A 24,423-nucleotide genomic window follows, 5' to 3' on the forward strand; every position below is an offset into this window, starting at 1 on the left:
AGAGTTTCCTGCTCGGCAGAGCCGGGGAGCCGGGCGGCCGGGCCGGGGCGAGGCGGGCAGCGCGGAGCGGGCGGCGCGGGGGGAGCGGCGCGGGGCGGCGCGGAGGCTCTGCCTGCGCGGTGCGCGGCTCTGCGCGGTGTGCGGCTCTGCGCGCTGCCGGGCGCCCCGGGGCGGGGAGGGAGGGAAGGAGGGAGGGAGGGAGGGGAGAACGGGTGCAGCCCCCCCCCCCGCCCCCCCGCCCGCCCTCCGAGCGGAGCGGCGCGGAGCGGAGGGGCGTGGAGAGGCGGCCCCGCGCGGCGGCTGCCCGCGTGGGCAGGGCGGGCAGGGCAGGCAGGGCAGGCTGCCGGCAGGGATGAGCCCCCGCGGCGCGGCCCGCTGAGCTCCGCCGCCAGCCGCGCCCCCCCCCCGGGCCAGGCCGGGCCGGGCCCCGCGTCCCCCGCCCCAGGAGCCGCGGCGGGGCCCGCCGGGGATGCGGGGGGGAGCCCGCCGCGGCGCTCCGCCAGGTAAGGGGCGCTGGGACGGGGGAGGGTGGCTCCGAGGGGGTGCCCGGGGGCTCTCCCGTAACCCTTTCAGCGCCACCAACTTTCCAGGGCAGCGAGACATCACCCGCAGCGGCGGGAGGGACTTTTCCCCGCTGGTCCCCAGCGCCGGCTGCGGCGGGACCCCCGTCCCGGGCTGCCTTAGCGGCGGGGGGGCAGCCCCGGCCCCCGAGACCTGCGGGGGCAACGAGCTGCGGCGAAACTTGGGGCTGTTGCTGGGTGAGGAGCTGCCGCCTGGAACAAGTAAGTCCCCGGTGGCACGGGGGAGGTTGGGGGGGGGAGCAGATGCCCTGCCCGGTCGTGCGAGCCGCGCCAGCCGGCGGAGCACATGCCCCCCCACCCCCCACCCCTTCCAGCATTTGCTGTCAGACCCCAAAGTGGTCTGATAAACCTGCCGTGAGGACGCAGGCGAGGAGACCTGGCAGAGCGGGGTTGGAGCACGCCATGGCATGGAGCAGTCCTCCAGGAAAGCTGTGAGGTTCAAGGTTCGGGCTCTTGACGCGGCTGTAGGCTGGGTACGTTGCAAAAAGAGGGTTTGGAGGTGGTGAATGAGAGGGTTTGGAGGTGGTGAATAAGCGCCTTCATCCCAAAAGAGCCATCCAGCTCCTGCCAGGGGAGCGCTCCAGGAGGGAGGGAGCCAGCATGCACAAACAGGCTGGTGGATGGCTCAAGGGAAGGTGGAGAGCGCAAAAATATTGTATCGGGTTTACCCGAGCGTTCGCATCCTTGGGAAGAGACAGATGCAGTTCAGCAGATGAGGGATAAACAGGCACAGGTGGATGCTGCGATAAGAAAACTCTGGGACTGGCTGGGGTTGGCATTACTTGGTAGTGATTAATTAACTCAAAACGTGTATGCTGAGTGCTGGTAGGGAAAAATCAAAATCCCTGTTGAGAGCTCTGTGATGATTTAAGTGCTGGTCAAAGTGGGCAGTAGCCTTCTGGTGGCAAAGGGTCTCCCGGTCCCTCTGAAACGCGGAGGGGCTGGGCAGAGGTGGGGGAGCAGGGGACATGCCAGGAGTGGCTTTGAGCACTGGGTCCTGTGCCTTATCGTGAGAAAAGTGCCCCAGGAGGTGACGCACGGGAGAGCAGAGCGAGTCCGGGTCTGACGGGCACGAAGCACCTCTGCTCGGCGTACGGCGCGGTGCTCGCCCGGGGAAGGAGGTGGGTGTGAGTCCCCCGCTGGCATTTGGAGCTGTGTAGGGAAGCTCTCGGGCTGTACGGCTGAAGAGGAGGCGAGGCTGAAGGCTCGCTCCCACCCCGTCAGGATCTCATGTTGGTGGGCCTTGCTGGGGGGCGAAGTGGACAGAGACCAGCCCTGCTCAAGCGCCTGTACCCAAAATCAGGTAGCGCCTGTGGTGAGGGGAAAGGGGGGCTGCTTGGTGCTCCTTTTCTCAGGGGTCTCCCTTTCCCTTGGGGAGCGGTGGGGTGCAGCCTGCCCGCGCCCAGGGTGGGTGGGCCACGGGTGTGCTCAGCGTCTGCCTGGCTTCACAGAGCCACCCGTATGACTAAACCACTACAACTGAGTGGGATGCTCGTCGTTAAACCCCCATCAGGAGCCCATCTTCCCCGTCTCAGTGGCCACAACATGTTATTTTACAAGATAAACTCTTTGCTCGGTGGGAGGATGCCGGGAAGCGGCAGGGCCGGTGCCAGTGGGTCCCTGGCTGAGGGTTTTTGCAACCTGACGACTCAATTTCCGTGCCTGGGCAGCGAGGTGGGGGGGAGTGGGGCCGCAGGAGCCAGGCTGGCTGGGCTGGGGGGCACCACGGGGTGGTGGCTGCAGCTTCCCCCCTGCGACCAGCCCTCCAGCAAGCTGCTCTGCCCTGGGCAGGGCACCCAGGGGCGTTGCTCGCCGGGCAGGGGACGGGTGCGGGGCTGAGCGGCCGCTGAAGTTGCTGCTGCAAACTCCGTGGGTGACTGCACGCATGGGTCTCCCTCCCAGGGGGATGAGGCACGTCCTGGGATGCGTCCCCCGGCGCGCGTGCTGCAGCGATGCCTTCCAAGTGCTGCAGTCGCACTTGTGTCAGGAGAGGGGTTTTGCTTTACAACTCCCGGCGTGGGCTTTGCCTCGCGTGGGGTGTGCCCGTGTGCCCCTCAGCGCTGGCATGAGCGAGCCCAAGTAGGCAGGCAGGCAGGCAGCCCTGCCTGGTCCCTACGCTCATCCACCCGTCTTCCTGTCACCGAGACCCTGGCACCTCTCGGGCGTTCGTTCGCTGCTCACAGTTGTGTTTTCCAGCTGGTCCCAAAGTCCTGAGTCACTCTGCCGTTTCCATGGAAACAGCCTTGCTGGCGGGAATCGGTTTTGGGGGTAGAGGGTGCCGGTAGCTGGGCCAGCATCAGGCAGCCCCCGGGGAAGGGCTCGGGAGGACAGGCGCTTCTCCAGCCCGTCGCCCGGGCGCCGGGGCTTGCGCCAGGGCTGGAGCGGGCACCTGCGTTGCACAGACCCTCGCACCTCCCTTTTCCCTTCCTCCCTGCCACAGGGAAGCACAGAGGGATTTCCCTGGCAGTGGCGAGGGAGCCCAGGATGAGGTCAGCCAGGCTGAGGGCACAACTTCTGGGGAGCTCTCGAGGGAGGGGGACAGCCTGGAAGGCAGCCAAAAAGAGCAGGGTTTTTTTGACTGCCCTGTGAGAGAGCCTGGGAAACAGCAGCGACAGTACCAGTTACTGCAAGGTCTCCTGCCTAAAGCTGCCATCACCCCCGAGTTGCCCAGAAACCTCCGGGGAGCAGCAAGGGAACCTGCAAGGAAGGCTTGGGGCAGGAGGCAGGGCAGCCGTGCACCTGGAGGTGCTGCGGGAGCCCCACGCGAGTTGAGAGTGCCACAGTGCCGTGAGGCGCTGCCCCATGTAACATCTGGCTGCTTTTGGAGGGGAGAAGACGTACGAGTTGCACCGATCCCTGCAGCAGCCCCGCCGAGTCCAGCCCGTCTGGCAGAGCCTGCCTGCTGCGCGGCTCTAAAAGCAGGTCATTCCCATCAAACCTGGGAAGACCATCCCCGAAACGGGAGTCCACAGCTCAGCATCTCCTCCTGGGCCTCTGCTGCGCTGCGGCTGGCCGGCCGCGTTCGCTGCTCCCTGTGCCGGTGACTCATGGATGCCATTCAGCTTAATTCATCACCTCCGATCTCCTCAGCGCTCCTGGGCTGTCTTGCTGGCTTCTCGCCTGCTTTTCTTCCCCGGAGCAGTGCTGGGAGTCAGGGGAGGTGGAGGAGGAGGAGGAGGAAGGCAGGTGATTATGCACCTGCCGTTTGCTGGTGTGCGGGGTGGGGGAGGCTGCGCTGCCTGCGCCCATCCTCTGCCTTCCTCTGGGCTCGAGGTTGCGGGAAGTGGGGCAGGGGAGAGGAAAGGCTCAGCACCTTCCTCTTCCCGCAGACAATGCTCCTGTCCCCGTGCCAGGCACTGGCCGGCCTCCTGCAGTGCTCGGAGATGGTTGTTGGATGCTGTGCATCCCTCGTGGACAGCCCGGTCCTGATGCGACTGCAGGCAGCCGGACAGAGATGCGGGCAAGGCTGTGGAGTGAAGGCTGTGAGCAGAAGGGGGTTAGGGTTGGGGAAGGGGCAGTGGTGACTCCAGCACAGCACAAAAAGAGCCCATGTGCCTTCTCACGGGCCCCTTGCAGTGCCAGCAGCGCCAGGGGGCTGGAAGGTACGAGTGACTTACCCCCACTCCATCTCACAGCCCCAGACTCAGCTCCCACCCTCGGGCTGCATTTGCTCATCGTCTTTGGTGGAGCTGAGCTGGAGAGAGAGCAGAGGGAGATTTCGGCTGGGAACACTTTATAACATGGAAACATATGGGAGGCCAGGATTTCGGATGACTCCTGTGGTCACAGCATTCCTACGGTCTAGGGCTGAGTAGCCAAAACAGTACATGCTTCACGCAGGACTCTCACACACAGCCCCCCATGGGCATGCCCTCACTCCAGCTGCTGCTCTGGCCTGCTGGCCCCGGTACCGCTGCCTGAAGAGAAACCAGCCAATTTAAGAAGGTCCCTCAGGGCAGGGATGGGAGAGCAGGCGGCTATCCTGCTGCACCTGTGTGTAGGAGACGTCCTCCTCCAGCATGGTGGCTGCAGCCACTGCTCGGCCAGCCCGTTCTGAGCCGCGCGGAGCCACGCACAGCCCCTCCTCGGCAGGTGTGTCACACCAGCCTGGCTATGTCCGACAGATGAGCAAGCGGGAGCGTGAGTGGAAGCGATCCTCAGCCGTGCCGGCAGCTCCCGGGTGCCACGTGCTTGCGCTGTCCCAGGAGCCTCCCGAGAGCCCCCAGCTGCCTCTTGAGCCCAGGGCTGGGCTGAGTGGTTCCTGCAGCCCCTCGGGGACAGGCAGCGATGGGAGGAGGTGGGAGAGCCGGCTGGGGGCTGAGAGGAGGCTCTGGCTGGCTTTAAAGGCCACAGATGAGACATCAGGGAGGGAAGCCTTCTCCCAAAACCTGCCCCTCCCTGGCTGCGGCTCAGCAGGCGGGCACGGCACATGCGAAGGGTGACGAGGGGCAGCCGAGGCTGAAGCTGGGCTGTAGTTTCCCACCTGCTCTGCCAAGGAGGTGAATTGATGCCTCGTTTCTTCCCCTCCGCAGCTTGGTGCATTGCGAAGGGGAGCGGGCTAGGGTGGGTGGAGAACCTGAAATGCTCGCAGGCAGGAATTGGGACAAAGGAGGCACCTGGGCTCTGGTTGCTTTTTGCAGGGGAACCGGCAGTGGGTTTCTGCCACATCCCGGGACAATCCAAGCTGCATCTGCTCCAGCATCCATCAGCAGCACAGCAAGGAGTAGAAGTTGAGGCTGTGTGCAGGATGCAGTGTGGCTGGCTATCACTAGAGAGCAGGAAAGCGTTCCCACTGCAGCTTCCACCTAGGCAGCATAGGGGAGCCACTTGGGCCAGGAGATACTAGCAGGGACCCTCCTGTCCTGCCCTGACTTAGCAGACCTGGAAAAACACTTTATCCAAGGGCTAGAATATCCCATGTGGACACTGGGGCCAGGTCTCCCCTCTGCAAGGTGGGTAACCCCAAACCAGAACCAGCAATAGCCAAGCATCTGTGACTTTGGTCACCCAGCCACATGCCACATCCCTGGCAGGCAGCAGCCCAGGAGAAAGCATCCCTTCTTGCCCAGGAGAAAGCAACCCTTATTCAAAGCATTGTTACAGGTCTCAAGCACAGCTCTTGGTGCGCAGTCACGGTGATGGCTGGTGGGGGGGTCGCCTGCAGCAGCTCTGCCGGCGCCCTGGGCTGGGGTCCTGCTCTAAACCCCTGCTCCCAGAGAGGTCTCTGGAGCTGGCAGCTCCTGCAGCCTCCTGCCTGCACCGAGCAGCTGAGGTAACTGGAACATCAAAAAAAAAAATAAAGGAAGGAGATTTTTCGACTCACATGTAGATCTGGGCAACCCTCCTGGTGCCACTCGCTGGATGACAGAGTCTCTCTGGGGAGTGGGGCCCGTTGAGGAGATGGGAACAACATGCCGTGCCAGCTGCCATGGGCTCTGCAGAGAGCGTTGCGCCAGGAGCATTGCACCATCCCAAGCCCATTGAGAATTTCAGCGTGCTCTGGGCTGGAACAGGCCCTGTGTGCTGAAGCCATTGCTGGCCCATCAGCCTCCCTCGGGGACCTCAGCCACAGCGACAGCAGCAGCTGTGACAGTCCCACCCGCAGTGGCCGAGCAGGGGACCAGGAGCTCGCCACCCAGCTTGGGGCCAGCTCGGTGCTCTGCCTGGGGATACACAGAGAGCGTGAGGGGAGTGGGGAAGAAGCAATGGTGGCAATGATGCTGTGGGAAGAAAAAGCTCTGCTGAGTGGGGAGCGGAGATATTTGGGTCTGTCCCCTTGGTTTGCCTGAGGAGGGTGGGCAGGTGGCTGCAGAGGTGAACATACCACACCGGGGATGGAGAGACATGAAAGGAGGATGGGGATGGGAAAGTGAGTGCAGGGGAGCTTCAAAGCTGTTGCTAATACAGGGGTGTTTCCCCTGGGCAGGGGTTTTGGCTTGTTTGGGGTTTCTGAGATGAATCTGCTATCTCCTGCCACCCAGCCCGGCTGGCCTTGGGGAGCGATAGCATGTAGATTGTGAAGCCCTGTGCTTTGGAGAGCAGCAGGGCACTCTGTGCATGTTGCTTGGTTGGCAAACGGGGGAGATGCCAAAGCCCGACCATAGTTCGATCCCGTGCCAGCAACGGGGCAGCTCCCCAGGCATGGCGGGGGTGCCCCTCACCTAGCCATCCCTGAGCACCCCATCCAAGCATCCCACTCAGCTTCCCCTACCCTCGCCCACATGCGGGCTGCACCAAGGTGGGGGTTAGCACCACTGAAGTTGCCCTGTGCAACTATGGTCCCTGGATCCCAGACCTGCGCAGGATGTGGCCAGCACCACGATATCACTGCTGGGGGCGCACCAGGCTGCCAGCCAGGACACGGCTCTGGCTGCTGCTTGTCCCCAGAGGCTGACAGACTGAGCTGGCCTGGCTGGAGGACCTCTAAGAAAAGAGGTTTGCAGCTCCAGGAGAGCCATCGTCCCTCTCACAAGCAGGAGGTTGTTGGCCTGGATGGGCCGTGCCTTGTCCTGCCAGCTGGACAGAAAGGACGGAGACAAGCCTCTCCAGGCAGTGCTTGGCACCATCCTCTGCCCATTCCCTACCACGGACCCTGCAATGGGCATGGGCTGGTGATGGGGTGACAGGTGACTCACAAGGCAGCTGGGGAGGAGGGTTTGCAGCAACAGGATGGAGGCACATAGGCGGTGTGTCCACCAGGCTCTGACATCCCCTTGCCCGGGCCGCAGGGCATGGGGTGAGCCCTGGGGCACAGGATTTGTGTACACCCCCAGCCTGGAAGGAAGCAGCCCCTGGGCTGAAGTCCTGGATGGAAGTGTCCCTCCAGGCTTGCCACCCTCTGCCTGGTCTTCCTCTCCTCCAAATGGGGGCTCTGCAGTGTGTGATGGGGGTCCACGTGGGTATGGCTGATGTACGTGCACTGGGAGGGCATCTGTCGGTACCCCCCAGCAGTAGGATACTTGCGTCCTCCTTGGCAGTCCTTCCTCAACCCGTGACTTCTCTGTTGCATTGCAGACACTGAGACGACCTGTGAAGAAGCTCCATGAAGGTGACCAGCCATGCAATGTTCCTGGAAGGCTGTCCTCCTACTAGCCTTGGCATCCATTGCGATCCAGTACACAGCAATCCGGACCTTCACTGCCAAGTCCTTCCACAGCTGCCCCATCCCCAACCCCGTGAACTGCAGCCTGAGCCAGGACACCGATGCGGCCGACAGGCTGTGCGATGAGAGCCCCACTTTCTCGTATAACCTCTCCAGGAAGACACATGTCCTCATCCTCGCCACCACCCGCAGTGGCTCCTCGTTTGTCGGGCAGCTGTTTAACCAGCACTTTGATGTCTTCTATTTATTTGAGCCCCTCTACCACGTCCAGTACACCCTGATCCCAAAGCTGACCCAGAGCAAGAGTACGACGGACAGGCGGGTCATGCTGGGGGCCAGCCGAGACCTGCTGAGGAGCCTGTATGACTGCGACCTCTACTTCTTGGAGAACTACATCAAACCCCAGCCTGTCAACCACACCACCGACCGCCTCTTCCGCAGGGGAGCCAGCAAGGCCCTGTGCTCACCGCCCGTCTGCGAGTCCCTGGGAGCCGTCGATCTCCACCTGGAGGAGGGAGACTGTGTGAAGAAGTGCGGGACCTTGAACCTGACACTGGCCACTGAGTCCTGCCGAGAACACGGGCACGTGGCCATCAAAACCGTGCGGGTGCCCGAGGTCAGCGACCTCCGGGCGCTGGTGGAGGACCCGCGGCTGAACTTGAAGGTCATCCAGCTGGTGAGGGACCCCCGGGGAATCCTGGCGTCCCGGAGCGAGACCTTCCGGGATACCTACCGGCTGTGGAGGATCTGGGATGGCACTGGCAGGAAGCCGTACAACCTGGACGTCACCCAGCTCACCACAGTGTGCGAGGACTTCTGGAACTCCGTGTCCACTGGCCTCAACCGGCCATCGTGGCTCAAGGGCAAGTACATGCTGGTGCGGTATGAAGACCTGGCGAGGAACCCCATGAAAAAGACCGAGGAGATCTACGATTTCCTGGGCATCCCCATGGACAGCAACGTTGAGCGCTGGATACAGAACAACACCCGAGGAGACAGGTCCTCCTCCAAACACAAGTACGGGACGGTGCGCAACTCGGCGGCGACAGCGGAGAAGTGGCGGTTCCGGCTGTCCTATGAGATCGTGGCGTTCACCCAGCACGCCTGCCAGCAGGTGCTGGCACAGCTCGGCTACAAAACCGCTGGCTCCGAGGAGGAGCTGAAGAACCTCTCCATCAGTCTGGTAGAGGAGAGAGACTTCCTGCCCTTCTCCTAAGGCAGCCCTGGGGGGGCCCAGTTTTGATACGGACTGTTTCTAACTGTTGCCTTATTTTATTTTCTTTCGGTTTGTTCCCCCCCCTCTTTATCTCTCATCTTTTTCTCTCCAAAATTTGCACTAAACCTTGAGCGGGAATCTCAACAGCTGAGTCCAGGGGAAGCAATTGCTGTCCCTCACTACGTTTCGGACACAAGAGGAGTCAGGTCTCTCCAAGCAAGAGCTAGAACTGTGGATGGGTAACAATGTTTACAAAACACACAAAATGTATAAAGCAACCTTCAAGCTTTCCAAACAGAAGGGTACCTGGGGTACTGTACTTTTGCACTGTTTACTTTTACAATGTAAGAGGTAAATATAAATATAATTTATGAATGGTGTCATCCCCTCCAGAATAACTCCCTTTGCCCCCGATGAGCAGGTTAGACTGGAAGCTGAACGTGGAACAACCTCCTTGTTTTTGATCTCAGTGCGACATGTCTGTCTGTTTAAGTCCTGTTATTGGGCTGGGCAGTTGGTCAGCTGCTTGTACATGGTTGTTTGGTAACACCTGTGATATTTCTTTGTGCCAAAAACCCACAAAAGGAAAAAAAAAAAAAAAGGGGAAAAAAAGTGATTGGGTGGTTTGGTAAAAGCCCAACACATTTAATGCTTTATTTCTGTGTTTTCTGTAAATAAAAGTGCAATAAAACTGACCTGGGGGTGAAGTTCAACTCAAAGACCTCAGAGACTAAGCTGGGGTGGCTGCACCAACAGACGGAGAGTAGCGTCTCCTGGTCTGCCCGGCTCCTTCAAGGCTGGGAGCGGGTGGGGGCAAGGTGGGGCGGGGGAGCAGACACCACAGCCCCCCAGGGCTGCAGGGAACTGCAGCCACCCCCTTGGGCATGTGCATGTTTGCATCTGAAGTGTGTCAAAATGCAAGTAGTTAAGCCAAAAGTGAGAACCTGTGGTTATTTACAGACCTGAGGGCTTGTTGGCCTGTGTTGGGGCACGGGACTTGCCAAAGTGCCCGGCTGAGAGTGCTTGCAGCAGCCCCTCGTTGCCCCCCCGCCACGTCCGACACTGTCGACGCCAGCGTTGGCGTGCCCTGCCCTGCAGGACCAGAGAAAAGTGCTGGAGTTCAGGTCATAAAACTGCCAGAATGCAAACGAGCGAACAAGATGACCGTCCTGGCAATGCATGAGTTTTCCTTCGCAGGCTGCCCGCTGCCACGCAGGGCCTGCGGGCTGAGCGGGGCCGCAAGCAGCTGGACGGGAGCAACACTGCGCTGGGAGCCTGACACCAGACATCGCTGGTCCGTTTGACCCCTGCCTGCTGGAACAGCCCCCCAGCTCCTCCGACCAGCTGGGACAGCGTCCTCCAGACAGCCCAGCCCTCAGAGGCACATCCTGCAGACGGGAAGCCACCGGGGCCAGGCCCCAGGGGCCAGAGGACAGCAACGCCCCTGCAGTTTCCCAGCTCTGTGCAGGACAGGGACCCACAGAGAGATGTGACCATGGTTGGTCACACCTACCCCCAGCCGCACACCCCCAGTGCTGGAGCCATTCGTGGCACAGGGGTGTTGGAGTCACCCACAGCCCACTGACCTGGGCAGGTCTTCTCGCCAAAGGTCTCTTCCGAGGTCTGCTGCCCACCAGCTTCCAGCTCAAGTTTTCACTTGGGAGGGGGTGAGACTGGGTGCTGCAGTCATGCACAGGGAGCTGGGACCCACAGTCTGGGTGAGGCAGGGGAAAGCTGTGACTGGAAGTGATTTTCCAGCATCCTTTTCCCTCTTTAAAGACCTCTGGAGGGGCAGCTTGTTAGTGGCATTTTGCAACATGGCTTAACGTGGCAAACCTGCTCCGGCTGGGCTGCGGGACAGGCGAGCAGGGGTGAAGTATCTGCTGGCCTCTCCTCAGGGCTCACAGCTGGAGCACCTGTAATTCACCTGTGCTGTCTGCAAGGCCACACGGCTCCAGCCCTGTGAGGAGGAATGGGGTGAGGGCGTACAGGTGTCTCCCCACAGCGGGTGTGGGGGCAGCTCCTGGGAGAGACCCTCACCCCAGGCGCCTTCACCTCCCCTTCACCACCAAAGCTGCGGGGGTTCAGTGCCTCGGAAGCCAGGCCAGCGGGTGAGGATGGAGGAGCGGGGCCCGCAGCATAGGCGGCCGCTGCCAGCCCCATCAGCGCGCTGCACGCCGCTCTTACCGAGCAGCTGGCAGCAAAACGTCAACCAAATAAATGGCTTGATTGCCCCGTTATTAGTTACTAAATTAATCCTTTTGTCGGCACTTAACAAACGCTGAGCTGTTGGCTCCTGGCCTCGACCCGGTAAAAGGGACACCCTGCCTGGGGCCTGATCCTGCACAGCCCAGCCGTTGGGCTGCGCTCCTCCCTGCGTGAGGGCTGCGCAGTCCCGGCAGCATCGGGCAGCTCTGCTCTGGGTAAGTGCCCGTGGTGGGGTGAGGTGGCCAGGGTGGCCAGCTTGTGCCCCTCCTGGCCCAGCACCCGTGCTGCCTGCCAGCCAGTGAGCAAATGCAGAGGGTCTGGCTGCCCCGCAGCGCTCCCCTGCAGTTCAGGGAGGGGGGGGATGTCAAACCGCCTTCTCCTGCAGAAAAAGCAGGCTGCTGCGGGGGGAACAAGGCTTCTTGCTTCCTCAGCTGGGAAAAGTGGCTATGCAAACCTGCAAGTGTCTGAGAGGCAAAATTTCCTGTCTTTGGCTGCTGAGATCCTACTTTCAGGGCTAGGCCAGCTGTCCCCAGCCCAGAAGTCCTCTCATGCACTGGTCTTTAAACTAACACAAGAAATTGAGTTTAGAAGTCTTATCCAAACTCTTCTTACCATTCCAATCAGGAAATGTGCCTGCAGCAAAATGGCTTTTGAATCGCAGTTGAAAGCCATGTCCTAGTTTAAGCAGGGATGGAGGTTCAGCCCTGCTTGGTGCCTCATGTAGCCCTTAGGGGAGAGATCTGATTTCCCAAGGAATCTCTAACATCTTCCTTCAACTGTGCTTCCTCTCCTCGTTTCCCCCCACTGGAAACAAAAGCCAGCATAACCAAGGTTTTTATCCTCAAATTTTACTGTAATTAAAATACAGAGATGCAGAATATTCCCAGAAACACACTGCAAAACAAACCAAGCAAACAAATTCAGTAGGAAACCAATTACAGACAATGAAATGATAAAGAACAAAAGTGTTCTCTGGAGCCCAGCACCGTGCACAGGACCACGCGGCTGCAGTGACGGTTTTGGGTTGCCAGAGGGCTGCTTGGCTCCTAGAGAAGCAGAGTTGGGCCCCAGTATCTGTCCCAGCAGTTCTGTGGCTCTCTCTAGCCATCTCCGCGTTCCCGCTCCCGCTGTTGTTTTTACAAGGATGACTTTGCAATGGAGACACAGAAATGACCCACCCACAGGGACAAGAGCCAACGAGGGAACCCAGAGGAAAAGAAGTGGGTTAAGATTTTCCACACACACAACACAAGGGGACAGAGAGGGGTGGAAGACATGCACTTCTCTCCCAGCCAGGGGAGCTGTGGGGGCAGAGTCACCCTCTCTGCCCTCCCAGCCAATATGAGTGTAGATGTTTAACGAAGGTCTCAGTGAGAGCTTTGAAGAGCTCCACCCAGGGGTGAGACAGAAAGCTAAGGGAGGAATTAAAACAAAAGTGAAGGATAATGAGATGAGCAAAGGGAAAAAGGGAGGAGAGGATGTGCCTGTGGGCTCTTCTCTCAGACAGAGCACGCTCCTGGGGCATGGGGAACATCCAGCCGTGGCGGGGTGCAGAGCTGTGTGTAGGGCCACATCCCACCTCCACCACGGGGAGATTATGACAAAAGCCTGGGGGAGATCTGGGAAAGAGGGGTGGCAAGGAGGGAGCTGATCTGGCGCTTGGACCATCCTTTGGGCACATCGACCCATCTAAATGGAAACCCCTAGCAATCATCACTACTATGGAAGCAGGGCACCAGCCAGGTGTGGACCACCACCACACACCAAACCCACATTCATACAGTTCCCTTTCTGCGTTTTTCCCTAGGTCAAACTCCATTGTGTTCATCTCTGATTCAGATCCTAAGAAACAAATTCTGTCCACGCTCCCCCTTTTCTTGCTCCCCGACTCCTCACCTCCTTCTGTCACTGTCCCTCTTTATCCCCTCACTGTCACCTGAAAACTGGTGATCTTCCTTGTACTAACTCCCTTCAATCCTTTCCTCCACCCCGGTGCTGCCCTAACTCCCTCCACCTAGTAGCAATGGGATTTACGCACAATTTAGTTTTTGCCACGAAGAGGTGGTGGGAGAAAAGCTGCACCAGTGGCTCAGGTGGACTCTGAGCTGGCTGCAGTCTCTGTAGTGGGGGAGGAGGAAAGATGGGGCATCCGTCAGGAGCCAACAGCTTTCCCACCCGATCCAGATCCTACCATCCTGCAACCAAAGGTGTCAGGAGGCATCTTTGCTCTTAGACTGGGAGCACCAACTCTGTTTTCCTTCTGCTCTGGCACTGAGAGTGTCCAGAAAAGCGGCCTGGGGCTGGGTCGCCTGGATGAATTGAGCAGGCCTAGCATGCTAACAGAGACATACTTTCCAGAAGCCTTTGATTCCTGCATAGTTACGTATTCCTGAATGCCTGCTAAGTGGTGTGAGGCCCTGGTTTTGGAGTAGATTTAATCTTCTACCCCTGCCTGCTAATTTGGTCTCTTTTGCTATTTACGGTCCACAAGTTCTCCTAGCTGGGCTGTAAGAGCAGCAATTTAGGCTGTGAGTTCCCCTCACACCTCTTCTCCCCTTCTCTGGGCCATCCTGTAAGGAAATGGCAGCTCCAGACAAGACAGCTTTACTCCATTTACTGCAAGGTCACAGAGAAGAGCAGAAATAAAAAAGACAGGGAAAGCCTCAGGACCCCTATGGCCTTCCTTAATGCACCTTAATCTCATTTTCCATGCCTGCTCTGCACGCACAGTGCCCACAGGTAACAGCTTGGGAAGGATGTATTGCCTCCCCCAGCAAGAGCCTGTGTGGGATAGTGGTTAGCCAAAAGCATGATGAGCCTCCCAGCACCTGCCCAGGGGTGGCTGTGAAGTAAAGCCCCTTAGATACTATCTTCTCCTGTCCATGGCCTGGGAGAGGCAGTTAGGAAGAAGACTGTCTTCTGTCCCAATTGGTAAGAAACTGTATTTCTAAGAGGGCTGGTGATAGCACAGCTAGTTACGCACAAGCAGCTTTTAGCTTTGGAGTTAGAGCTCACTTCAGGAGCAGTCTGTGATCTGGAATAAGAAATGAAATGCACTCAGGGAGAGCAGTGAGCAGAGATTCACGCAGTGCAAACTGTCCTCCTGCTTCGCAGGGCGTTTCAGACAAAGGAAGAACAGACAAGACTTCTTCTGGCCTTGCCAACCGCCATAAGCATCACAGCAAAGTGCAGGCACACATCAAGGCCTGATCTTTCTGTGAAGCCACTGCCTCCAGAGACAAAACCGACACATCTGGGTCAACTTGGCCTTCACCAGAACAAAAGAGACAAAGTGAGGAAATTCACACATGTACCAAATGCTATTTTCTCTTCAGAAACAAAGACGTAGGTTAAACCACTCTCACGATATCAAGAGTAACACACTATGGAGATCAGCAACTTCTTGCCACTGCAAACAGCGGGGACTACCCAGAGAAGGGTAAGGAGAGAGACTAACACCAGCATGACTAGCACAGGGACACAGAGATTTACATCAGGCCCAAAATGTGGATTTAATAGAGGTCAGAATGAAAACTGTTTCACAAGCCCAAGAACATTCAGCAAAAATGGTGGCGGGGGCGGTGGTACTTAAATATTCCCTGATGTCTGAGTCCTAAGCACAAGAGAGCAGCCAGGAAGTGCAACGACCTCCAATGGGAAATGAAGATCAAGGAAGTTGGCTTCAATGTCCAAAAGATAGGGCAGAAAGTAAACAAACCGCATAGACGAGAGAAAGGGGATTTTTCACATTCCTTTGGTTTCAATAAACCACGCTCTTGGGCAACAAGAGGGGAAAACATCCTCTAAAACATGATTTTTATTTTGACCAGGACCCTATATAAAAACTATACGCTGGAAGTGCTGAAGGTGACTATGTGAACTCCTCTGCGGCAGTGGCACAGTTTTGTTTACCCGGCTGAAGACATGCCTGTGGACTGATACATACACACAAGCTAACACCAATGCATATTTATAAAATACAGCACAAGCACTGCTTCACTTGCCTATGCATCCAACACCTAACGACCTAGGCTAATCACCTGCCAAAGCCAGGAGCAGCAGAGTTAACGGTGGAGCCTGTGTCCTCATCCCGAGAATTACAGGGGACCCTGGAGTGAGTGAGTGAGTGTGTGTATGTGTGCACATGTGAGTGTGCGCGTGCGCATGATGCCACACGGCCTCTGGAGCATCACGGGCCAGGCTGAGGATGGCTGTGACTCCCAGATGGATGCAGGTGTCTGGGTTTCTGCGGCACTACAAGTGTGGGTGGACTATTTAGTGCAACACGGTCATTTAGAGGAGCTGGCCAGAGCCCCGGGAGCAGCGAGTGGAAGAGGAGCTGCTGGTGCCCCGTGCAGGCTGGCTGCCGCTGGAGCACGCTCAGCCCCTCGGGGAAGCGCTCTCCAATGTGGCGCAGCCCACTCACACCCAGCCACTGCTCCCGGGGTGCTGCGTCACGGGGAGAGCAACGCTCTCGGCCTCCCCTCCCTCCCTGCAGCAGAACTGGGGTGGCATTTGGGAACACGCTTGCTCATGGTTACTAGTGACATCTGTGGAGTGAGAGTGTGGCCTAGAGTCAAAACGCCCCTGTTGCAGATGGGGATACTGCAAGGACTTCAAGGGTCAAACCCAAAGGCCCGGTTTGTCTCTCTGTGGAGCATCACCACCTGTGCTGCAATTATCACAAAGGCCTGGCAGATGCCACTGTCAGCTCCTTCCCCACACGGGTACATACAGCAGCTTTCATCCTCCTGCCTCTCACCAAGAAAATCTGTGCAGAAGTTGATGGCCTGAGACATATCATACTCTTGTGTGGCATCATCCCCGGAGCTGCTCTGCTGAGATGGAGGGTTTCTTCTCTGAAGGGTGCAATTCAGCCAGGGAGTGATTGGGAGCAGCTTGTGGGATGGGCCCTGCAAAGAAAGGGTAATAGGTGCAGGGCAGGAGGGAGGCTTCCCCCTTTTCACAGTATCTTTCCTTTGTGTCAGTGGGACTCTCTTCTACGGTTCTCCGCCAGGCAGACTCCCCAAACACGCCTCCCAGAGCCAAGGGAAGGGGTGTTTCAGAGGCTGTCTTCCCAGCTGAAGTCGAATTTGACTACACAACCCACACTTCAAGCCAGGCATAGTTCCTCCCCCTCCCCTGTTACTCCCCCCACCTCCAGGCAGATGGAGCCTGACGCCCTGTCCCACCCCTCTGTGCTTACAAGAGCAAGAAGGGAGGAAGGAAACTGCAAGACAGAGACAACGGTGCCTTTAAAGCCCTCGGAGTAAAGATGGTTCCCAGTAGGTGATGGGAGTGAAAGGCATTGACAGCGGCTCTGTGAGCTCTGAGCCAGGCAGGTGGTGCAGAGCAGGCTGCAGCCGGAGTCTGCTCGGGTGCTTGACCCTCCCTGAAGCGGCTGGTTCCAACTCAAAGAGGTGCTGTGTCGGGGGAGAGTATGGGCAGGTTGATCTTTCGGAAGGGAGCTGTGACGGGGATTAGTCAGCCTTGTCCTTCTTCTTTGCAGTGAAAGGGACTTTGCTGGCGACCGCACTGCCCACGGCTCCGACGCTGCCGGTCACTGCCGAGACGCTGCCCTTCACCAGTCCGACGCCAGCAGCGGGGACGCTGGTTACAGCTGTTTTGGTGAGCTCCAGGCTTTTGCTGCCCACCCAAGCAACTCCTCCCAACGTGGCCCCCACGGCTCCCCGGGTGATACTGAACAGGCCACCCGTCACTCTCCAGATCACCCCTGCCTGCTGCTGCGGATGGTCCTTGCTGGCATCTGCGGGGAGAGAGAGAAAGGGAAAATCAGAAGCATCCATGCCAAAGACCTTCTCCCTGGGCACCTCTCCCAGCCCAGGAGGGTTTTCCATCACGGTGCACACTCCCATACGTGCTGTGTCTTGCAGCCCCAGACCTCTCGGTGCCTGAAGGAGGAACGAGGGTGATCCCATGCTGACAGCATGGCAGGAGAGGGCTCTGGGAGGGTAGGGAGTGGGAGCAGAATTGCCCATGTGACAGAGAAGGGAAGAAGGTGGCTCAGTTACAGCCCCAAACTTGCAAGCCCCAGTGCTGCAACGCAAAGCAAATCCCACTAACAAGAGATGTAATTCCCCTCCCCTGCGTGTTGGCTGACACCAGTAAATCACAAAGACTAATGCCAGCATAGGAGGCATGAACTGCAGACAGCAACTGCTGACGTTTGCGTGGCCTGCAGGTCCTCAGAAGCATCTGTTCGGAGGCAGGTCTGCGCTAGTGTCACATGCGGGACTGAAGCACAGCACAGACCTATCTGCGAGAACCGTAATTGAGCTAGCACAGATAGCAAACTGCAGTAAAGATACAGTGACACAAACGTCACCTCAGGTTGTACAAGTCCTCTGGAGATCTCAGCGACGTATTTAATAGTGTTAAGACAGTGCTTAAGTTGCTACACTATGTCACTGCTGGTTTACCTGTGCCAACTGGATCAAGGCCAGCACGATATACCCACCCAAGCTGCCATCGCACCTGCCCACAACACTGCAGACATAACGTTCACAGCTCACCACTTCTTGGGAAAGGGTTGACTCTGAACTACTACTCACGGGATTCAAACCCGACAGCTCTCCTGCCGGCCTCCACGCACTCCTCTCCCTCTGCATCACATAACAATGCTGTTTGCAGGCAGCAAAGGAGGAGCTGCTCTTTTCGCAGGGCGAGATATTTTGGATCCTCTGACTTCTGATTCATTGCCAGTTCCATACATGAGATGAGTTACTAATAATTGCAAAAATACAATAAAGCAATCCTGGCAGGAAGAAAAGCAAGCACCAGCTGGGAATACAGGATCCCTGGAGCAGCAGCAGCCCTTCTAACCCATTACCTACTCAGAAGAGAGGTTGCACAGTGCTGATGCAGCAGGAGGGCTTTCGCACCCTGCTAAATACATACCCCGTTTTCTGAGAAGCAGGGAAATGACAGGGGTGGAAATGCCTTTCTGCAAGCCTGCATAAAAACATGGTGCAGTCATGCCTCTGCAGAGAGCCCCGGACAGGGGCCGTGTCAGCACCAGCCACTGTCTCAGCACAGAGCACGGCGGAGGCTCTGCCGGGGCCCCAAGGAAGGAGCCCGTCTGCACTGCACAGCCCTGCGCACACCCGTCCCCCCGGCACGGGCACAGGCCTGGCATCTGTCCCTGGGACCAAAGAGGGAGAGAGCCTGGCTGCGGCATCCCAGTTCAGCCACCCGCCCGGGCTGGGCTGCACAGGCGGATGCTCCGCTAACCTAAGCAGATGGACAAGCTCGCTACAGCTGATGGCAGGGAGCCGAATGCTGGCTGAATGCACTTTCTCTTTTGAGATCCCAACCCTTCCACTGCACTCTCCCACACTCTCACCTCCCCCCACCCCCTTTCTCTAAAGCTCCCCAAGAAGAAAGCCCCTCTTGTTTATCCAGCCTGGCAGCAGCTTCCTTCCTTGACTGTTAATAATATTCCAGGCAGCAGAAAACTTCACCTGGAAACCTCCCTTTGATGTCTCCTCCCACTTTCACTTCCACGCAGATCAGAGCCAACGCCGATGTAGGCAGTGGATTTCCTCTGCCAGCAAGCAAAGGCCTGGGGAGTGCCGGGAGACTGGCCCAGCCGCTCATCAAGTTGCGGGGCCTTCGCACGCTGCACACCCCGGCTGATGGAGATGTCAGACCTAGTCAGTGTAAGCAAACATCTTCCTCTTACTGTTGCTAACTTGTCTCATGCCGCGTCTTTACCACATCTGCTATTCAGTGTACTTCTGCCAAGCTATCCTGTGAATCCTTTGGAGCAGAGACGATCTTCCTGTTGTCCGCATGTCACGCAACACAGTGGGGTCTCTAAGTGCTGCTGGAAAACAAGCTTTTTTCTTGACTTTTTTTATCTTTTTTTTAAACAAACCAACCATAAGCCTGACAGAAAACACTCAGCAGCAGCAGCAGGGCACGGATTTTATCCTTGGAAGCACCAGCTGCCCTGGGGTGCTGGATGCACGCGGCTGAAGGGACAACCTGACCTTGCCAACCGGATCAGAGCTGCTGCCTGTGCTACAAGCACTGGGGCAGACGGGAGGCCAGCCACTCACACCGGGGACTCTCAGATTGCACCATGTTATCTGTGGGAAAGGGGGATTTTCTAGGCCTCTTAGGAAACAAATTAAGATGTCTTCAGATTCAAATTGCTAACTTTCAGGCATTTAACACAGAAGTTTAAGTAAGGTGATTCAATTCCTCTGACTCCATTTCTAGCTGAGGAACAGAAGGGGGATTCTTCAGAGGAGGTTGCGTACAGCAGCCTAACCTAGACTAGGCATGAGCCTGAATTAGGTGGTGTGATGATCTTTCCTAGGTATTTTTGTCTTGTATTCTTCTGAAATTCTTCAGATTCTGGAGTCTTCTCAGAGTCATATGTCTTCCCTTGAGCTTTTCCCAGGCTGTACAGAAGCTCTCCCTTGGGCATGTCTCAGGGCAGTGCCTACGAGGGGTCTGGTGTTCACCAGCTCTGATGACTCAGAATAAGCCTTAGGTTACACATCTGTCTGATAATCTGGTCAGCAAAATGGAGTTTGAGAGGGGCCAGTACAGAATTTCTGCTGTAGCAGCTACAGTTCTACTCAGTATACAACATATTGCTTGCTTATTCCTCAACAATTTCTCTAAGTGTTTTTTTTCTCCTCTCCCTCAATGTTGCTGAGACTCCTTGGCTCCATTTCCAGTTCAGTTGCCAGCACCTCAACTGCTGCACACAGCTTATCCAGTACAGCCATTTTTGTGTTTTGTCTTCAGACCGAAGATGGGAAGAACAGAGGGGTCCAGAAATCCATGCAAATGTAAAGCAGAACTCTACTCAGTGAAAATCAGAGTGGTCCTCCAAATGAACACCATCCTCTGAGGATGGCACATCTTGTTTTCCTGCTCCCCTGCCTGGGGAAGCAGGATCCTTTGCGTCCCAGGGGACTGCAATGCAGAAGCTCTGGGCATTAAACACCTACTGGCGTGCTCAGCTGCAGAGCCAAGAGCTATATCAAAGCAGCAATAATCTTCCTGGCTCTCCCCAGGTAAACCTGCATCTGAGGCTACCTGGAACCCCTCTGTGGGAGGATTTCAGCTTCTGGAGCTGCTCAGCTATTTGAACAACACTAGTGTGAAAATCTCTTAGATGATATGTGAATGCCTGTAGGTGGATAGCCCAGGGACCAGAGAGAAGGAGGCAACTGCAGACGAGATTGAGGGTGGATGTTACTCTGTCAGCAAAGAGCTACAACATATTGGAGAAAGTGTCAGGAAATACTAATGAAGAAAGACAAGGACAAAGGTTCTTTCTGATTAAGCTAGGCAGAGACAATGAAGCTGCAGCACACTGGAGCACCAGTGCTCACACGCTGCCTGCACCTGGTCTGCAGCCACCCTCATGGTCCTTAAAACTCCACGGGTACCGGGGAAGAGGGATGGAAGACCTGGCCCTAGGAGGGTGGGAGGCCGATCCAGAGGCATTCCAACAGCTCCACCACAGAACAGAAACTGTAGAATAAAACCTCCCCCAATCTCAGGTTTGAATAGATCGGAAAAGAGAAACAGAAATCCCTTGTGACCCCAGCCACAAGGGGCCACATCCTAACCTGGCAGCAAGCTGAAATAGGTCATATTTGTTCTAAGCTCCATATGATGTGTCGAAAGCTTTCTAGCCATCCCCAGTTTGTCTGTCTTCAGGACTGCAATAAACCCCACAGTAAGCTGTCATGTAAGATAAGCATCAGATTTACAGTGCAAATTAGTCTCTCAGACAATGGAGTGAGCTAAGCATTTTGTTGGCACAGAGGAGCCCAGATTAAGGGTGAGACAGACAGCAGAGATGAAATACACAAAATAATCAGAGAGACAGACACACAGCCCGAGCAAGGGAACAATTCCGTTCCCTGGAGCCGGCCGCAGCTCATGCTGCTCATGAAAGCTCTTCACCATCTGCCAAGCCCTTTTTCCTTTCCATCAATGACCTGGCCTTTTCAAGGGTCCCTTCAGCTTCATTTCACTCCGTGTCAGCTTAGAACAGAAGAAGAAGGAGAAAAAGAGATGAATAAAACGCACTCCTGTATGAATGCCGGCGCTCTGGGCTGGGGTCGGCACCCCACACAACGGGCCCTCCTCCTCAGCCACAGCCCTCTGCGGTCCCCACTGGCTTCTCTCCTTAGCAGGGGTCTTGCCTGCTGGGGCTCCAGACAAAACCGGGTCTTCTCATCTGATCCTTGACAGCATCTATGATTCCGGGCAGAAGTGAGATCAGTTTGTTGGTAATAACAGATAAAACTTTCAAAGCTGCCACGGTGACTCCTCAGGGCTTTGCATTGTATTTGTTTGGTGACACAAAATGATAGCTTGTGCTGGTGCCCAGGACAAATGGCACAGGTGTTACTCCTCCCCTCAGCCTCTGCCAGCAGGTGATACAACAGGCAGGGAGAACTCTTTACTTTAAAAAGGACTTGTACAAGTTGCTCTTTCCTACTAACTTACAAAAACAGCCCCAAGCCAGGAAAGCAGTGTCAGGGAGCAGCACTGGTTCTGCATCTTTAGGACCCTTCCATCCCTGCTAGGCCCCAGGCAAAGGAGCTGGGCTGGCTCAGAGACCAAAATGTAAACAGTCAATGTCATCAGTCTGTCCCTCAGCAGATGTGAGAGGAAGGGATGAGGTCACTAGTTCAAGCCTGAATTACGCCTCTGGCAGCTATTAAGTGACCACTGGTGGATTTAGGCAGGTTCCTCCACCTAGAAAAATGTTTGGTCTGGAGGAACAAGCAAGGGGTGGAGGGTCAGCTACTCATACAGTCTAGTCCCAGCTTTGCCCAGCTGATTTTTAAGGAACACTGAGCAAATCGCTCTGACCTTTATCGCCTCTGCACCACTGTGATTGAGAATGTGTGATTTTCTAAATGCCTTGGTTGTTGAGTCACAAAAAAGCATGTATGGGAGAGAAGTTTCCAGTCCTGATGTCTGTTGGAGAAAAACCTGAAAGTTTGATTCAAGTGCACTCTTAAGGCTCTGAGAACCCCAAATGGATTATTGTTATTTTTAACCTTGTGATTTTTCCAAGTCTACCTCAGTTTGAAACGCATGGAGCTGGCACTGCTGCTTCTCTTCCCCTTCTGTAAAGCAAAGCTGAAGTTAATGATCCCTATTTCCTTGTATTGCTGTGCTGTCGTGAAGGTTAATTAGGTACAGTTGGTGCAGCGCTTTAAACAAGGAAATTGTGTTTGTATCGTCATGACTGGCGCTGACAGATTCCTGTTGACATTCTCACAGTACAGATGCCAATGACAACTTCCAATTTATCTCTGGAGAGGTTTCCAGTTTCCAGACAAGTCACAAAGGCAAGGGAAAAGCTTGCACCCTCCCCACACACACCAGCCTGCTATTGTGGAGCTACACAAGTTTATCCTGGAGCTGAGACTCTTCATTTGGGCGATACACTTCTCTTCTAGCAGCTGAAGCAGGCAGAGACCACACTCACTGCTGGGCACAAAAGAAATCTCGCTGTATACTACCTAGCAGGACCCTTCTCCAGGGAATGGCCAACACCGTCTTCTTCCAAGCCTCCTGCCTGTAGCTGGAGAAGGTTTCGCTGATCCTTGTGGGGCACAGCTGTAGCGAGCATTTATATCTGAGATGAAGAACTGCTCTTCATGTCCTTTCTGTCATTTTAGGATCAAAGATCAAGATCCTGTGGTGTCACAGACAAAGTGTTAAAGGGAGCACTACGAAGTGTTCGTTCTTTAAACACTCGTGCTTCACTCCTGCCGTCAGTCCCGTGCTGCAGCTGGTTGGAAATGGCTTCACAGGCTCAGCAGCTGTGCTCTCCCCAGCCCTGCTCTGCCCAGGCGCTGAATACTACAAACCAAGACGGTTCCCCCAGCAAAAAGCCTAGAAATGTCCCATTGAGTTTAGCCCTTGAGTTTTAAAATTTAACTCTGCAATCAGCAAGAGATACTCGTGTCTCTCTGCAACAGGATTGTTCGGGAAGCTGCTGCACACAGCAAAACAGGGCAGCTGACTCCACAGCCAGGCTCACCCCAGGGCTCTTTGCTGGCACAATGAGCTTTAATTGTTCCTTGCACATGCCCCAGGAGCAGTATTAACTGCTGAGGCATCTACCTTGAAGCACTGAGAGCCAGGGTTCAGGAGGGTAAACGAACAGTGATATGGGGTGCCTTGCTTTCCTCCGCTGAGCCTCCCAGGGAGAAGCAGCTGAAGCTCCTACTGTGGAAGTGTGAGGCTTAGAGTTGGTTGGGAGCTTTCTGACTCTTTTTGTTGGGAAGCATCGTGTCACTGAAATGGAAATTGTTTGTAGAGAGACAGTGGTATTGTTGAAACTTCCACTGAAAGGAGAATTCAGGGAGATCAGCCTCAGATCAGCTAACAACCCAGTGGAAAAAGCATTTGATCAGCCTTGAGTCAGCCCAAGGGCACTGCCCAGCCTCACACACCGCCTGCAAAATGGCCCAAGCAGTGGCTGAATCCCATTTTCACTCTTTTTGTTGAACTGTTGCACTTTGCAAGAAAAGGTATTAATTGGAGGAGGGGCATAAACTTGTCCTCTCACTTCTTAAGTGCTTTCAGATGGCTTTCTTATTCTTGAAAAAATTAGCATTTCCTTTCCTTTGCCCTTCTGCAGAAGACAACTGTTTTCTTGATCCAGAAATACCTCTTTTATATAGCTGTAACAGCCTGTAAGGAACAGCCAGAGTCCCCTTCAACCAGGATACTCTGGGACCCTTTTGATTCTTATTTCCTTATTTCCCCTCTAAGTTTACACGACTTCAGCTACTCTGGTTGCATAGACGTGGTCTCTAATGATGCTGAAGACCAGGACCGCCCACAGCCCAGAGGTAATGCTCCTTCTGCTCTAGAAAAACTCAAGGTAGTTGCAGGCCAGACAGCATCATCTACTAGAAAGGAAGTGGATCAGGTAGGAGCCAGGAGATCCAGCTCTGTCCTCAGCATTACTGTTGACCTGCTGGGTAACAGCTACATCTCCTCTGCTTCCTCTCCACCTTCCTGGCCCGTTTCAGCCGTGGGCAGTGTGACTGCCCAGACAGCATGCTGGGGATCCTGCACAGACTGCAATAGAGTGGGCTGGCAGGCAGGAGCTAGTCCCAGCTCTGTTGAGCCCAGCAGGCTGGGAAAGGCAGGAGTCCACCCTTTGCGGAGGGGAAACAAATAAGCACTAACAGATTGGGCTCCTGATGCTTCTTAGAGACAATCTCCCAGCTCCCACTGGCACACTTAATCTCTCATCTCAGAGAGAAAGAAGTGTACCCCGGGACAAAGTC

General features: G+C 56.0%; 2 protein-coding genes across 7 annotated transcripts in view; one reads left to right on the forward strand and one right to left on the reverse strand.

The window, feature by feature from the left end:
• Positions 1-326: 326 nt before the first annotated feature.
• On the forward strand, positions 327-9,594 carry CHST1 (carbohydrate sulfotransferase 1). Of its 4 annotated transcripts, none has more exons than XM_074867783.1 (2): positions 327-503; positions 7,596-9,594. In XM_074867783.1, the coding sequence occupies exon 2, from the start codon at positions 7,640-7,642 to the stop codon at positions 8,897-8,899; it is 1,260 nt and encodes a 419-aa protein (XP_074723884.1). In that variant the 5' UTR covers positions 327-503; positions 7,596-7,639; the 3' UTR covers positions 8,900-9,594. The 4 variants fall into 4 exon arrangements, with proteins under 4 accessions (XP_074723884.1, XP_074723885.1, XP_074723886.1 ...); XM_074867784.1 differs by lacking the exon at positions 327-503 and adding an exon at positions 601-782; XM_074867785.1 differs by lacking the exon at positions 327-503 and adding an exon at positions 815-1,054.
• Positions 9,595-11,938: 2,344 nt separating this feature from the next.
• LOC141943117 (transmembrane protein 263-like) overlaps positions 11,939-24,423 on the reverse strand; it is a 242,063-nt gene continuing 229,578 nt past the window's right edge. For all 3 annotated transcript variants that reach the window (XM_074867787.1, XM_074867788.1, XM_074867789.1), the window contains 2 exons: positions 16,314-16,874; positions 11,939-16,020 (listed from right to left, as the gene is read on the reverse strand). In XM_074867787.1, the coding sequence (XP_074723888.1) occupies positions 16,588-16,874 (287 nt within the window). In that variant the 3' untranslated portion in view covers positions 11,939-16,020; positions 16,314-16,587. The remainder of the gene's footprint in view (positions 16,021-16,313; positions 16,875-24,423) is intronic.

The sequence above is a fragment of the Strix uralensis genome, chromosome 4, assembly GCF_047716275.1.
Source record: "Strix uralensis isolate ZFMK-TIS-50842 chromosome 4, bStrUra1, whole genome shotgun sequence".
NCBI lineage: Eukaryota > Metazoa > Chordata > Aves > Strigiformes > Strigidae > Strix > Strix uralensis.